This window comes from Pungitius pungitius, chromosome 4 (assembly GCF_949316345.1).
Source record: "Pungitius pungitius chromosome 4, fPunPun2.1, whole genome shotgun sequence".
In the NCBI taxonomy this organism is placed as follows: Eukaryota; Metazoa; Chordata; class Actinopteri; order Perciformes; family Gasterosteidae; genus Pungitius; species Pungitius pungitius.
Genome location: NC_084903.1, coordinates 25,407,263 through 25,424,955, shown reverse-complemented (window position 1 = coordinate 25,424,955; position 17,693 = coordinate 25,407,263). Strand labels below are relative to the sequence as shown.

The following is a 17,693-nucleotide window of genomic DNA, read 5'->3' as shown; positions in this document are numbered from 1 at the left end:
GGTAAAAACCCGAGGAAGTAATAATTCAGATTCACGTGTCTCATGGACACATCGAGGAGGTCACGGTGCTGCGTTAACACTGACTCCAGAACACACGGCGTCCTCTGCACTGTTATTTTAAAACGTCCCACTTGATACACGTAGAGTTTCCTCATGTACAGATCTGCTGTCAAAGTCGGATCAATCCGCCTCAAAGCCGATCCATTTCTGCTGGGAGTCTGAGGAGCGTTGAAACCAGCGTGGACAGCAGAGAACTGATGGACGTTCTGACACGTTCTTTGTGTTCTCGGGTTCCTCAGCCGGCTCCTCTTCATCTGCTGATGTTTGTCACATGGGCCCCATGTGGGGGGGGGGGGGGCACCTGTGGTTGGAGGGATAAAACGACCACATTTCTCTTCGCAGTCATTTTAGTTTGAAGTGAAGATGACAGGTGGCAGATGTTCAGACTTTGTTTACCTGTAAACAAGCCGTCAGCTGCTGCTCTTAATCGTTAGAGAAGAACATTTCTTCTGGTTCCGCCACTTTTCTATTTATCTCGTCACATCTGGAGCAGCTCAGGCTGTTGGAACTGTGGATTTATGATGTTGGGGAGTTTTGTATGTATATACTGTATCTATACTCTACTGTACTCATTGATACTATTTTGAATCGTCAACAGTATTGTTTGCTGTTTAAGAGCTTTTAGAAATAGATCTATGCAAATAAATGGTTCATGTTTTTCTCCATCACGTTGGCTTCATGGTGACATAGTGACCATACGAGGACTGAGGAGGACGTAGAGACGCCGTATACGTCTGTGGTAGAGACCTGTCACTCAGCGTTAGGCCCGCCCTCAAGCATCCCCTCTTCATGGTCTGTGTGACTCTAAATGGACCATCATTCACTAAATGAACATCATGCTGCATTGAAGAAGACTTGAAACTAGAGACTGAGACCATAAACTCATGTTTACAATGTTTACTGAGGGAATAAATCAAGAGAGAAGTAGAGTCATTTCCTCATAGACGTCTATGGAAGCAGAGGAGTCGCCCCCTGCTGGTCACTACACAGAAGTAGAGTCATTTCCTCATAGACGTCTATGGGAGCAGAGGAGTCGCCCCCTGCTGGTCACTACACAGAAGTAGAGTCATTTCCTCATAGACGTCTATGGGAGCAAAGGAGTCGCCCCCTGCTGGTCACTACACAGAAGTAGAGTCATTTCCTCATAGACGTCTATGGGAGCAAAGGAGTCGCCCCCTGCTGGTCACTACACAGAAGTAGAGTCATTTCCTCATAGACGTCTATGGGAGCAGAGGAGTCGCCCCCTGCTGGTCACTACACAGAAGTAGAGTCATTTCCTCATAGAGGTCTATGGGAGCAGAGGAGTCGCCCCCTGCTGGTCACTACACAGAAGTAGAGTCATTTCCTCATAGACGTCTATGGGAGCAGAGGAGTCGCCCCCTGCTGGTCACTACACAGAAGTAGAGTCATTTCCTCATAGACGTCTATGGGAGCAGAGGAGTCGCCCCCTGCTGGTCACTACACAGAAGTAGAGTCATTTCCTCATAGACGTCTATAGGAGCAGAGGAGTCGCCCCCTGCTGGTCACTACACAGAAGTAGAGTCATTTCCTCATAGACGTCTATGGGAGCAGAGGAGTCGCCCCCTGCTGGTCGCTACACAGAAGTAGAGTCATTTCCTCATAGACGTCTATGGGAGCAGAGGAGTCGCCCCCTGCTGGTCACTACACAGAAGTAGAGTCATTTCCTCATAGACGTTTATGGGAGCAGAGGAGTCGCCCCCTGCTGGTCACTACACAGAAGTAGAGTCATTTCCTCATAGACGTCTATGGGAGCAGAGGAGTCGCCCCCTGCTGGTCACTACACAGAAGTAGAGTCATTTCCTCATAGACGTCTATGGGAGCAGAGGAGTCGCCCCCTGCTGGTCACTACACAGAAGTAGAGTCATTTCCTCATAGACGTCTATGGGAGCAGAGGAGTCGCCCCCTGCTGGTCACTACACAGAAGTAGAGTCATTTCCTCATAGACGTTTATGGGAGCAGAGGAGTCGCCCCCTGCTGGTCACTACACAGAAGTAGAGTCATTTCCTCATAGACGTCTATGGGAGCAGAGGAGTCGCCCCCTGCTGGTCGCTACACAGAAGTAGAGTCATTTCCTCATAGACGTCTATGGGAGCAGAGGAGTCGCCCCCTGCTGGTCACTACACAGAAGTAGAGTCATTTCCTCATAGACGTCTATGGGAGCAGAGGAGTCGCCCCCTGCTGGTCACTACACAGAAGTAGAGTCATTTCCTCATAGACGTCTATGGGAGCAGAGGAGTCGCCCCCTGCTGGTCACTACACAGAAGTAGAGTCATTTCCTCATAGACGTCTATGGGAGCAGAGGAGTCGCCCCCTGCTGGTCACTACACAGGATGACACTTTAACTCTTGAAGCTCCTGAGTCAAACACGTTGTTGCTCAAGAGCTTGAAGCACAGCATCTTCTCTCTGCTTTGTCCATAGCAGCGTCCAAAAGTACTTTGACATAAAAGAGAAAGTTGAGAAGTCTCAAAATTTTCTAGTGCAAAACTCCCAATACACACAGAATAATAATGAAATGCTAATTATATTTACCTGGAAATAAAAAGGAAAACAATTAATTTAAGTACCAATAAGAAACTGATGGTGTAACAATGCAGGAGAGCCCTTAAGAGTTCTTTATTTTCTATTCAAATAAAATAAATGCACTGGTATTTGTAAAGGACACACACACCTCCGTCCTGTTTCCCAGTCCATGTGTGAGGAACCAGCTGCTCTTCTTATGACAGAGAAGAACGACCCTTAAAAGATGTTTGTGATTGCAAACCGCGAGCGAACAAGCAGATACGAGAATAAAACGTCATCCTTCCAGCCCCGAGCGTCCTGCCCCGTCCTCATAGAGCAATCAATTATGCGCCCTACATGGTAACTTCTATGGCCGCTGTGGCCTTTTCTTCTACAGGAGGTGAATGGAGCTCATTGTGTGTTTCTATTCAGCATCTGCTTGTAAACAACTTTATTAGACCCCCCCCCCCGGGGAACCAATAACCCTCCACTCTATTGTGTGGCTCGGTCAACCACACACACACACACACACACACACACACACACACACACACCTACACACACTAACATACACACACACACACACACACACACACACACTCGTCCATGCTAACCAGACGCTAACGGGCCGCGACGGGTCTTTTGTTGTGTGATACATACAGACTGAACTAATTGAAAGAGTGTGTGTGTGTGTGTGGGGGGGGGGGGGTTGGGGGGGTCTTCCCAATTGGATTAGAAAGGCTTTCCTCTTTCTGCGCTTCCTGCATGTTTTCCATTTCCTGTTCATCTGTCTTCGTCCCTGAGGCCATTTCTCATCTCTTGTCAGGACTCCTGTCCTCTCTGTCCTCTCTGTCCTTCTTTTCTCTGGATCCTGAGGGCTTGCTTTGGGGTTCGCTGTGACCTCGTCCCCCACCGACCGGCTTTAACCTTTGACCCCCTCCCCTCTCCGTCACCCATTAAAACCATTTCTGTGTCATTTCTGGTCGCGTCTGACAGCAAAAGAAACAGTTAAACCTGTAATCCCATAATGTTCCTCTGTGTAATTAGTACATAAATACAACGATATTTAACTCTCACTGCTCATACTGCGTGTGTGTCGGCTCAGGAAATATAAAAGACATCAGAACATCAATCAGAATGTTCTTTATTGACCAGAAATCAATGAACACAAAAGGAATTTGACTTTACTCAAACAGAAATAACAGCGACAGTAAAGCTGGAGCAGAAGAGACAGGATTCTTATATAAATATAAATAATGAATTTTACAAAATAATTGTTTTAATGAAACATTTAATTTAATTTGAAATTCAGCGCCAAAGTCGTCAGTCAATAATATAAGAAAACAATAAAGAAAACACTCAAAATGATTTAGAAATAGATTTACAAGTTAATCCTTTAATCCAAGTGGATTTTTTCATATCACAATGAACCCGAATCCCAATATTTTCCCTTTGGTTATTTAGTCCACAAATAAGTAAAAATAGCCCAGATGGTTTGGTGAAGAAAAATGTACAATTGAACTCCTCCTCCTCGTACAGCCCTCAATGATGCCTCAACTCGGCTTTAATGTGCTTTAATGTGTCCTGTCAATCATAGCAAGCTCCACCCTAAAGCATTCCCTGCTTAATGATTTATTTTGGACCATAAACTCATGTTCTCATAGACTTCTATGGGACCAGTGGATGGTCACTACACAGAATGCAGCTTTGGATTCACTTTTCTTGTCTCCTGGCCACTCGTCTCCTTCTCCTTGAGGTGATACCTAGTTCAACTCAATCTCAGACAGAAAGCGAGAGGTCAAATAATTATTCTCATGGTTGTTTTACACGTTCTCCTCCTGCACCGGACCCGTCCCCTCCCCACTGAACACCTGGTTTGTTGTGGAACCTTTGAAAATCAGCACCAATAAATTGTCATCACACTAAAACCCAATAAACAGGTCGTGCAGCTCTTGTTGTTGCCGCAGTGCATTTAGGCCGCCGGCCCCTCCCACATCCCTGTGACGAGCTGAAGCCCCCACCTGCTATTCCTCCAGCGACCTCCCCCCCCCCCCTTATGTTGCAGCGGATGTCAGATAAAGTTCAGCCATAGTTTGTTTTTTTGAAGTGACAGGGACGAAAATAAAGCTGTTTGCAATCTGTTCCTCTCATTATACAAACTAAGGCTTTTAGTGCGATGTGTTACAATCCCAGCATGCACTGGGCAGCGATTACACCCCGGATATAATACTCATCATCATCTTCAACCTCTCCTCTTCCTCTCCTTACCCTCCCCTCCTCTTCTCCTCGGTGACCCCTCGACCCCCTCGATGGAGAGCAGGGTTCATCACGCCGATGGGTTTGTTTTTTGGGGCCCTCGCTGCAAGCGGCGCCTCCGGCCGGGGGAGTTATCACCCCCCCGGCCGGAGAAGCGTGGCGGCAGAACGAAGATGTCAGAGGCGCCGTATCCGTCGGCGGTGCAAAGCAGATAAATATGTCAGGAGGCTCGCTGCGTCTCAGCTGATTTCTTTAGGTCGGCGCAGATCGCATAAATATTCAGGAGCGCTCACACTCCCGGTCGTTAATATCCGCCTCATTGATGGATCTTATTGTCAGGCCGAAGCCAATTGCACGGCCCGAGATGTGCTCGTAAACGGGCGCTTCCTCCCTGAGTGAAGGCCTTTTTACACGTTCATTACTCTGGATGCCAAAAGATTGATTTAGATAAACCTTTCTTCTATTTAGGAAAACACGGGAAGCACAATAATAACCAGATGGCGACCTCCAGGTCTTTAAAGGGAGGCCAAGTGTCGTATAGCTGCATTCTCTCTGATGACCACCAGTGGGCGACTCCCTGCTCCCATAGACGTCTATGAGGAAATGACTCTACTTCTGTGTAGTGACCAGCAGGGGGCGACTCCTCTGCTCCCATAGACGTCTATGAGGAAATGACTCTACTTCTGTGTAGTGACCAACAGGGGGCGACTCCTCTGCTCCCATAGACGTCTATGAGGAAATGACTCTACTTCTGTGTAGTGACCAACAGGGGGCGACTCCTCTGCTCCCATAGACGTCTATGAGGAAATGACTCTACTTCTGTGTAGTGACCAGCAGGGGGCGACTCCTCTGCTCCCATAGACATCTATGAGGAAATGACTCTACTTCTGTGTAGTGACCAGCAGGGGGCGACTCCTCTGCTCCCATAGACGTCTATGAGGAAATGACTCTACTTCTGTGTAGTGACCAGCAGGGGGCGACTCTTCTGCTCCCATAGACGTCTATGAGGAAATTACTCTACTTCTGTGTAGTGACCAGCAGGGGGCGACTCCTCTGCTCCCATAGACGTCTATGAGGAAATGACTCTACTTCTGTGTAGTGACCAGCAGGGGGCGACTCCTCTGCTCCCATAGACGTCTATGAGGAAATGACTCTACTTCTGTGTAGTGACCAGCAGGGGGCGACTCCTCTGCTCCCATAGACGTCTATGAGGAAATGACTCTACTTCTGTGTAGTGACCAGCAGGGGGCGACTCCTCTGCTCCCATAGACGTCTATGAGGAAATTACTCTACTTCTGTGTAGTGACCAGCAGGGGGCGACTCCTCTGCTCCCATAGATGTCTATGAGGAAATGACTCTACTTCTCTCTTGATTTATTCCCTCAGTAAACATTGTAAACATGAGTTTATGGTCTCAGTCTCTAGTTTCAAGTCTTCTTCAATGCAGCATGATGTTCATTTAGTGAATGATGGTCCATTTAAAGTTAAACTGACCATGAAGCAGGGGGTGCTTTAGGACGGGGCCTATTGCATATTGACTGGTCTCTGACACAGCGTGGTCCGATCTGAGAGTTGTCCGTGTTTACAACTTACAACTTCAACCCTTTCACAGTGTGTTTCCTCTTCAAGTTAGTTTTCTATAATGTTATGTTAAAATATTTAAATAAGCTATTAACTAATAGCTTCTGGTGACTTTGGGAGAAATCAATATAAGAGAAACTGTGCAGAAGGAGGTTTTGATTGTGCCGCTCTTCCTCCTCAGCGCTGTGCACTGAAGAGTGCGACCACGGACGCTGCGTCTCTCCTGATACCTGCCAGTGCGAGCCCGGCTGGGGAGGACTGGACTGCTCCAGCGGTGAGTTCACTGTCAGCGTTTGAATGGGAAAGAGTCCCTGACCATCTTTTTCTCACACATACGTGACTCTCAGCTCAAACATCTCTTTGTCTCTACTGTCTCTACTTTGTCTCTACTGCAGTATGTGTTGACATCATGTGATGAGCAGATCTGGACTAATAATGTCACTGTGCTTTTGCCCCAGAACTCCAGACGGAGCTTTCAAAGTCAAATCAGAAGTGTTAACAGCATCAAATAACTCGTTGCTACATGTTGTCAGATCCATATTATAAAAGTGTTCAGACATGACCACAACTGTTTCACAGAAGCAGCTGTTTAAGTTTAACGAGTGGCCGTGTTGTGCGTCTGTAGTTGCTCGTAGCAACCATTGTCGAGTGTTAACGAGGAGACGAGGTCATTGTGAGGTCATGGATTGGTTCCTGAACTTATGTTTTCAGGCTTCGAATTCTGCTATTCCACCGCCGCCACCTTGTATCGATGTTATGTTGTTCTATTATGTAACCAGTGAACAGGAAGTGAGTGACGTTGAGACACCGTAAACGCCACCTGTCAATCACTACTTGACTACAAGACTTGATACCAGAAATTTACTGTAAAATAACAGTGTCTTTTTGTTGGTATTAATCAAGATTTCTAAAATATTTCTGAGATGATGGGAAGCAGTTGCAAGTAACATCTTCAAAAAGCTGAAATCGAGAAACCACTTCGTCACGCTGGCTGAGTGTTGCCCAACTGTGGCATATTGTGCTGATGGCTCCTTTTGAAATGTAAATGCATAACGTACGATAAAGGACTAAAGATGCAATTTATTAGAAGCTATAATCTGGTACACTCCATTAAAAGTGAGATTTATGTTTGAACTGCACAAGGTCCCTTTTAAATAAAACTCTTAACTCTTTTGACTCTCTAGACTTTAGACTCCTTAGACTCCTTAAACTCTTTAGGCTCTTTAGACTCTAGACCAGGTCGCCCAATAGGTCGATTGTGATTGACCAGGCAATCTCGAAGGCAGTACCAGTCGATCGCCTGCGACCATTAAAAAAAACGACTTCACGTCACGCATGCGTGTTCTACCGCAGAAGATAACCGGAACGAATGCTAATGCTAATTAGCGATCCTTTCTTACTAACGGACACATTTCACTTCATTCCAAAGCAACCCCAGCTGACTCTAGTAAGGTAATGACCAAGAATGGGCGGGATGCCTGTGACGGTTACCTCCTTCTGACAGAGGAGAGGATCCTTGTTTTCGTCATTCGACTCGTTCGCCTCTGACAGGGATGTTGTAGGTCACCGCTACTAGACTCTTTAGACTCTTTGGACTCTTTAGACTCTTTAGACTCTTTAGACTCTTTTGGCTCTCTAGTCTCTTAAGACTCTTTAGACTCTTTTGACTCTTTTGACTTGAGACTATCTAGGCTCTTTAGATTCTTTAAACTCTCTAGACTTTAGACTCTTTAATCTCTTTAGACTCTAAACTCTTTTGGCTCTTTGGACTCTTTAGACTATTTAATTTCTTTAGACTCTTTTGGCTCTCTAGACTCTTAAGACTCTGACACAGACTAGGTTAAACCACAGGTGTGCGTGCGTGCGTGTGTGTGTGTGCGTGTGTGTGTGCGTGCGTGTGTGTGTGTGTGTGCGTGTGTGCGTGCGTGTGTGTGTGTGTGTGTGTGTGTGTGTCAGAGTTAGAAGGGATTTAAGGGCTGCTGGTGTTTAATGAGTAACACAGCCCCTTCAGTTTGTCTTTGTTATTGGTGCGCCCCCCCTCATTGTTTACCTGTCCTTTATTGCTGCCCTGGGGGACAGTAGGTCCAGTAAATCTACCTCCGATCATCTCAGTCAGTCGGGTTCACTCTGGGAACTTGACCTCCCCTCTACAAGTCATTTCCTTCTGTTTTTTGAATCTATTCCTTTTCTGCAGACGGCTTTCTGTGAACATTCAGCAACATTTTAGTTTGCACCTGGATGTAAATGGACCCAGGTGAGCCAGAGAGTCCCTGAGCAGGTTATTATAATTCAACATGATCAGTAACAGCAAACACGTTAAAACACAATTCTACACATTCAGATCTGTGAACACAATGAGAGCTTCAAGCCGTCTCCTTGCTTTGTGTCTATAAGGGAGGTTTTTATTATTATGAGTCCTTCGTTTGAGCGTCCGTCTGCTCCTCAGATCCTCTTTTTATTTCAATCTAAAGAAAACCCAGCGTTTTAAAGATGACTCAAACTCTTGTGAGTTCTATCGTCTCCTCAAACCAGTGGCAAAGCGTCAGAGACATCAGGGATGTCTGTCTGACCACAGGACACAGGGGTGAAATATACCTTAATGCACAAAGTCATGTTCTTTTTCAGTGATCTGTTCTGGTTCTGGTTCTCCTCTCGGCTCCTTCTCGTCTTACTGCAGTGAAACCCTAACCCTAACCCTTCAGACTGAGGGACTACTCAACATAAAACAGGCAGTTTCCACATTTCCTGCACAATTTATTAATGGCCTCCATTTAGTGTCTCAGTAATGTGATTCCCAGGAAGCAGAGTTTCTGTTAAGCAATATGAAATCTTTCTCCGCATGGTTACGGTGCGGATACATGCTAAGGAGGACATTTGGACCCGTGTGTAGAGTACAAGAAGCTCTCGGAGGGAGAGGAAGAGGAGGCCGTGGCGTCCTTTGTCTTGAGAAAAGCAAGAAGACGAGATGCAGAAAAAGGCCTCAAAAGCAGAGGAAATGAAGGAGGAAAAAAGTGGTAGATAAGGACAAATTATGATGGAAATCATCATGTGAAGATGGTGATTATGATGAGGGAGATTTTGAGGAGCAGGAGAGGAGAAGATGAAGAGAGGGAACATTGCAAAGATGCTGTTTAAAGATGGCAGAGGTTCTTCATTGAAGTTGCTGAATCATTTGATCAGTTGATTGCTTCAGACTAATAATTAATTAATTTATATCAGTGTGCTTTTTTAATTTGGATGTTTTTCCGTTTTCTCTCAGAGAAGAAATGATGCAGAAGATGTAGAAATATCTTGTTAGAAGGAATATTAGAGGGATAGTTTGAGCCCTAAACACCAAGGTCTCCATGTGACCCGAGGCCTTCCCAGACCAGACCACATATAGGATCCCAGCGGGCCGTGGTCCTCTGGTCCTCCCACCTCTGAAGGAGAAGCTGACCAACAGATGGTCCCTTTCAATGTAAAGCATCCTTTTTCCTCAGCTAGGATCGCTTCCTCACACAAGGCATTCTGGGTAGTTCCCTTCTCTACTCTCTCTTTTGGGAGGAGTGCACACATCAGATCTCTATGGAAAATAAATAATAACGTTCTTTCTGCGTTTACTCACTCAAAAATAAGGGATGAATTTGGCGGGAGGTCTCCATTTGTTGTCATGGAAACCAGCGATGCCCAAGAATATTCCATGAATGCGCCTTGAGCTACAAGAAGCTTTGTGTAATTGTGTTCCTCTCGTAATGGATGAACTTTGACACAGGTGGAATACTTCAGTACTTAGTAAAGAAAAGAACACATCTGTATGAATGGAAGCTGCCCCCCCCCCCCCATCTGTTGTTGTATCTCCCTCAGCGTCCTGAGCTCATGTCTTTTATTCATCTCAAACATCTACAGCTCACCTCACTGTTCCTCTTACAACATAAACACATCTTCTTAAAGTGTTTAAACAATGACGTTAGTGTAGTGAAGTACGCAACTTTAGGTACTTATTTAGGATTATTAAATACTTCCTTTGTTTCAACGTTTCAACAAATCCAAATGACATCAGACGAGATGTCTGAGACACGCAGACAGGAAGTCACAGAGCATTGAGCACTATGCTGATTGGACAATAACAACAGTAGCTCCCAGCATCCTTGGGGGGTGAAAGAGTCAGACAGAGGAGAGGAGACAGAGGAGAGGAGACGGAGGAGAGGGGACAGAGGAGAGAAGACAGAGGAGAGGGGACGGAGGAGACGGAGGAGAGGAGACGGAGGAGAGGAGACGGACGAGAGGAGACAGAGGAGACGGAGGAGAGGGGACGGAGGAGAGGGGACGGAGGAGACGGAGGAGAGGAGACGGAGGAGAGGAGACGGACGAGAGGAGACAGAGGAGACGGAGGAGAGGAGACAGAGGAGACGGAGGAGAGGAGACAGAGGAGAGGAGACAGAGGAGAGGGGACAGAGGAGAGGAGACGGAGGAGAGGAGACGGAGGAGAGGGGACAGAGGAGACGGAGGAAAGGAGACGGAGGAGAGGGGACGGAGGAGAGGAGACGGAGGAGACGGAGGAAAGGAGACGGAGGAAAGGAGACGGAGGAGAGGGGACAGAGGAGACGGAGGAAAGGAGACGGAGGAGAGGGGACGGAGGAGAGGGGACGGAGGAGACGGAGGAGAGGAGACGGAGGAGAGGAGACGGACGAGAGGAGACAGAGGAGACGGAGGAGAGGAGACAGAGGAGACGGAGGAGAGGAGACAGAGGAGAGGAGACAGAGGAGAGGGGACAGAGGAGAGGAGACGGAGGAGAGGAGACGGAGGAGAGGAGACGGAGGAGACGGAGGAAAGGAGACGGAGGAGAGGGGACGGAGGAGAGGAGACGGAGGAGACGGAGGAAAGGAGACGGAGGAAAGGAGACGGAGGAAAGGAGACGGAGGAGAGGAGACGGAAAGGAGACAGATCGTGACAAGTTGTGAGAACCGTCCTGCGCTCTGATTGGTCGGTTTCAGGAGAACTAAGAGCACACCATTTGTAATCTGATTACACGTCTCCGATGTAATGATGTCCTCAATATTGTGTTATCCAACTTTTTACCTACATTTCATTCTCCATCCCATAATCCAGTGCAGCTCCACACTGGGGGGGTCAATGAGGTTAATGAGGTGTCACAGAAGCCTTTATGCTTCCACGTCTCAGTGTACTAATAAATCCTCTGGTTTAAAACATGTTCCTCCTGCTGCTTCAATCTGCTGCACAAAGAGAATCAATACCCCCCCCCCCCCTCACCCCCCCCATGGCACTCTGATGACTCTGAACCCCACCGCTCCTCATTAGTTCTGAGTTCATTAGGCAGCTAATACCTGTTGCACTGCGTTGGAGGGGGGGGTCACCGGCTATTAGCCAGCCCCCGTCCTCTCGACCTCTCAACCCCCCCTCTCAGGTTTTCTAATGACGAAGTGAGTCTGTCCTCAGCCAAGAGACTTCAGAGAGTTATTAGACGCATAGAGGGTCAGTGGAACGATATGAGGGGGGGGGGGGGGCATGTGCGGGGTATGAAGGAGTAAACATTCAGAGGGAGAGCCACCTCTGCTCAAAACACACACACACACACACACACACCTACACACACACACACACACACACACACACACACACACACACACCTACACCTACACATATACACACACACACACACACCTACACACACACACACACACACACACACACACACACACACCTACACACACACACACACACACACACACACACACACACACACACACACCTACACACACACACACACACACACACACACACACACACACACCTACACACACACACACACACACACACACACACACACCTACACACACACACACACACACACACACACACACCTACACACACACACACACACACCTACACACACACACACACACACACACACACCTACACACACACACACACACACACACACACACACACCTACACACACACACACACACACACACACACACACCTACACACACACACACACACACCTACACACACACACACACACACACACACACACCTACACACACACACACACACACACACACACACACACACACACCTACACACACACACACACACACACACACACACCCTGCACAACGCTGACGAGGGGACTTTCCCTGCTGCCAAGTCCAATTAACGTCTGCAGCAGCATCAGCATGACCCCCCCCCCCCTTGTGTTGTTTAGGGTTCATTTACAAACTATTACAAGTTTTTAATCCAATTTTGCCACAACTCTGCGGAGGGCCGACATGTCATGTGTTCATCTGGTGCTGTGAAGTGATGAAACAATGAAGTTATGAAGTTATGACGCTTCGTCTCGTCGTGAAGGCAGAAGAAAAATGATCCTTCAGCATTTCCTGCAGCTGAGTTTTGTGTGTTTGGTTTAATATTCTACAAACGTTGTGGAGAGAAAAGGCCTTTTGCTGCAGATATGATTTGTTTTTGGTCCACAAAGAAACAGCAGACTGCTGCAGGATGATGTGTCAAAAGCATGTGAGGAAGGTAGAAAGAGCCTGTGATCACACACACACACACACACACACACACACACACACTAACATACACACACACACACACACACACACACACACACACACACACACACACACACACACACACACTAACATACACACACACACACACACACACACACACACACACACACACACACACACTAACATACACACACACTAACATACACACACACACCTACACACACACACACACACACACACACACACACTAACATACACACGCACACATGCACTCACACCACTAACAACGCTGCTGTTAATGTTAATTCATTAATGCTGATGCATGATGGGAGATTACTGTATTCAGCTGTTAAAGGACGTCCATCACCACGGCAACGGCCTGAACTCTTCTTCTCTCACTAAAGAACCGAAGCTTTCAATCCTGAGACCCCTTAAATCAACCTGTGTGACGTGAACGGACTCACACACGTGAAAGACAGAATACAGATGAATACCCCCCCCCTACCCTGCCCCCCTGCCCCCCCCCCCCCCGGATTCATTTCCAAACTAACTTGTTTATCTCTCATTGGATCGTCTACAAGGCCGACTTGGCTTTGACTTTGAAAGTGACCGGGAATTATTCATCGGCCTCCTTCACATCTGCTCAGAGGAAGAAGCGTCTCCTCGAGTCTCTACCCCCCCCCAACGAACCCCCCCACCCTGCTCGCCACTTTACCACTTCAACACTTGACCTTTCTCAAAGGGGCGGGTGGCGCAGAAGAAGAGGGAAGGTCGGCTGCTGAAGGATCCTTTTCACGGGGGGGGGGGGCTCTATGGACTGACTCACAACATACTCAGGGTTTAGCATGAGAGGACACCGAGGGACCCCCCCGGAGGGACCCCCCCCAGGAGTAACACAGTGCAATATGTATATAAAGCTGCTCCATATGATCAGATGTTTTTCTGAAAGGAGGCCTCTTCTGCTTCCTCCCCGAGTCGAGTGAAGACACCCCCCCCCCCGGGGCGCCCCCCCCCCCGCTATAAACGCCTATCTTTATGATTGACGTCTGACCCCAGACGCGTGGCTTCATCAGCTCTCACCTCCTCACATTCATCAGTGGGTCGGTGGGAGGACAGCCACCTGCTGGGGGCCGTTAGACCTGACCTCAGGATGCCCCCCCCCCCCAGAAAAAGAGGCCATTAAAACTCAATTAGCCGACAGGACGAGTCCAACAACCAAAAACTACAAACATTAGTGAGAGTACGACTCCTCTGAGCATCACAAACACACGCCGCGTTACGCTCACACACCACATGGGCCCCCCAGCGGTGAATTGTGTCCATCCATCTGGCCTGTCCTCCATGCCCCCTAAAAGCCCCCCCCCCAAACCCATCGACCCGCCTCACCACGCTGCCACTAATTACAATTATTAATTGAAAATTGGAAATCAATGAGTGTGAATGAAACCTGAGCGTCGTGCTGATAGCGTGACACAGTTCTCCAGTGACCAGGTCAGCACACACACACACACACACACACAGAGGGCTTACTCGTCACTCAGGGAGGGGGCACAGCGGCTGGCGGCCTGCTGATGTTTATTTTATTTTATTTGACCTTTATTTAACCAGGTAAATATCCACTGAGAAGCGTTTCTCGGTGTGTGTTTTTAAATGAAGGTGTGCGTTGCCCGGCAACCGGCTGCTGCAGAAACACAAAGGCACTGTCACTTCATCCTGGTTTGTGGTCCATCGGTTCGCTTCCTCCCTCAATGAGCCTGTGGGACGCTTCGCTCTGCTGTGATTTGTCGTGTTTGAAAGTAATCATTCGCGCTTCTCTTCATATAATAAAACACTTTCTACCTTCTTCAAGCTCTTCCTTTGCTTGCAGCTCCTCTCTCGTTAGTCGCATACAAAGTTGTTCACGCAACGATAGCAATTTGTTTGGAACGAATAAAAGCGCGTAGTATTTAATAATAGATTTTATTTAGGCAAATGCAAAGCAGCGACTGTTTATCACCGAAGGTGTCGTGAAAAACAAGGACCCTTTCCATAAGTTACTGAATGAATGAATGAATTACACTCAAGGCTGTGTGTGTGTGTGTGTGTGTGTGTGTGTGTGTGTGTGTGTGTGTGTGTGCTGGCTAGCTCATTAGCTTTGTTCCTCTGTTCCTCCCAGTTGGGTTTCAGACGTCACACATTTGTTTGCTGTTAACGAGGCTCCAGTTCAGCACTTCTGTGTTTCTGGCTTAGTCGCTGCATATTGACATCTTACCAAACCACCAGGTCGCCCCCCCCGTAGATCAGCAGATGGCCCGGTGACTGCCACTCAGCACCCTCCCTCCGCCATTTTTATTGGCTTTGGTTCCTTAAGGTAAGAGAATTGGCAGTCATCAATAATCAGGGGGGGAGGGTCGTATTTGAGCATAAAATGAGGTCTGAATTAGTCTTTGTCTCCTCTGAGCCCCCGCAGCACTGATGAAACATTTAACACCCTGATAGTCTGACTCCCAACGCCACCCCCAGGGTTTCTCCTGGTTCCTCTGAGCGGAGGAGGCTTCAATGAGAGCTTTGCTGCACCTCGTGGGCTTTGATCTACGGACCATGAAGTGACTCTTCTTCTGACCTCGGCTGTGCTTCAGGTGATGGTGGTCGAAAGCACTTTCAGGCAGGAGACCTCAATCAACGTCATATCATCTATTAATGCACTTTATTTACACACTAGTTAGAACAAAAGGAGAATCTTAAATAGAGCAGGTTCATATTGAATAGATTTACATTAAAGTGATGGAGATGTTTGGTGCTGTATTTAAACAGGGAAGTAGTATATATAAATACATATATTTATTTATTTTTAGTGGCATTGCACATTTTCTCATGGCGTGTTAGCACAGTTATTGATTACTTTGAGCTCTGAGTGTGGTTTAGTTCTTTCCTCAGGGAGAAGATCTCACTGAGCGTTGACCTAAAACCTTAAAGCCTCCTGCTTCAACCCCATCCTGGGTGTTGGTGGGGTTCTTTCATTTAAAAAGACTTGACTCGGTGCTGAGGAGCTGTGGGACCAGCTGTGTGGGTAAACATCTCTGTTTACTGGTGTCACAGGTGACGCTTTGCAGATTTCTGAGGGTTAAACTGCTCTCAGTCTCCTCAGGTCCATGGAGGCTTTGTGGGCTCCTGGTGGCTGCAGCTGTTCATATCCAACAAAGTTCTTCTCTCTCTGCTGCTTCGAGGGACTTTTTGAACTTTTGAAGTTTTTGGTGAATTCCGTAATCTTTCATTTAAGCAACTTGTGTAATTAAAAATAGAGTAACGTTAGCTTTATGTTTGCATTTAATTTGAATCGGAAGTGAGCAACCGGAAACACACCATAAAGCAGGGGATGCTTCAGGGCGGGGCTACACGCTGATTGACAGCTGTCTAACACACCATAAAGCAGGGGATGCTTCAGGGCGGGGCTACACGCTGATTGACAGCTGTCTAACACACCATAAAGCAGGGGATGCTTCAGGGCGGGGTCTAATGTGTTTGACAGGTCTCTACCAGAGACATGTAAGCTGTCTTTTCGTCCTCCTCTGTCCTCATATGGTCACTTCTGATCACTGGTTACACAAAAAACACGATGGGTGACGACTCTGTCCACGTCCTACACGTCCATGTCCTACGTCCATGTCCCAAGTCCACCTCCTACACGTCCATGTCCTAAGTCCATGTCCCAAGTCCACCTCCTACACGTCCATGTCCTAAGTCCATGTCCCAAGTCCACGTCCTACACGTCCACGTCCTACACGTCCACCTCCTACACGTCCACGTCCTACACGTCCACGTCCTACACGTCCACGTCCACGTCCTACACGTCCACCTCCTACACGTCCACGTCCTACACGTCCACGTCCTACACGTCCACCTCCTACACGTCCACGTCCTACACGTCCACGTCCTACACGTCCACCTCCTACACGTCCACGTCCTACACGTCCACCTCCTACACGTCCACGTCCTACACGTCCACGTCCTACACGTCCACCTCCTACACGTCCACGTCCTACACGTCCACGTCCTACACGTCCACCTCCTACACGTCCACGTCCTACACGTCCACGTCCTACACGTCCACCTCCTACACGTCCACGTCCTACACGTCCACGTCCTACACGTCCACCTCCTACACGTCCACGTCCTACACGTCCACCTCCTACACGTCCACGTCCTACACGTCCACGTCCTACACGTCCACGTCCTACACGTCCACCTCCTACACGTCCACGTCCTACACGTCCACGTCCTACACGTCCACCTCCTACACGTCCACGTCCTACACGTCCACGTCCTACACGTCCACCTCCTACACGTCCACCTCCTACACGTCCACGTCCTACACGTCCACGTCCTACACGTCCACCTCCTACACGTCCACCTCCTACACGTCCACGTCCTACACGTCCACCTCCTACACGTCCACCTCCTACACGTCCACGTCCTACACGTCCACCTCCTACACGTCCACGTCCTACACGTCCACGTCCTACACGTCCACCTCCTACACGTCCACGTCCTACACGTCCACCTCCTACACGTCCACGTCCTACACGTCCACGTCCTACACGTCCACCTCCTACACGTCCACCTCCTACACGTCCACGTCCTACACGTCCACGTCCTACGTGCAGGCGGTGAAGTGATCTCCCCTGGCTTCACCTCCGCCCCGTCTCTGTTAGAACACTCATGAAGATTACTTCATTTCCAGAGGACCATGAATCCTTCGCACTCTCAGGCGTCTGGACT

At 48.2% G+C, this 17,693-nt stretch overlaps 1 protein-coding gene across 1 annotated transcript in view; it reads left to right on the top strand.

Moving 5' to 3' along the window:
- The window catches only part of LOC119226938 (multiple epidermal growth factor-like domains protein 11), a 56,956-nt gene that overhangs the window by 16,772 nt on the left and 22,491 nt on the right, over positions 1-17,693 (top strand). The window contains 1 exon segment of the mRNA XM_062561955.1: positions 6,599-6,691. Coding sequence (XP_062417939.1) covers positions 6,599-6,691 — 93 coding nt within the window.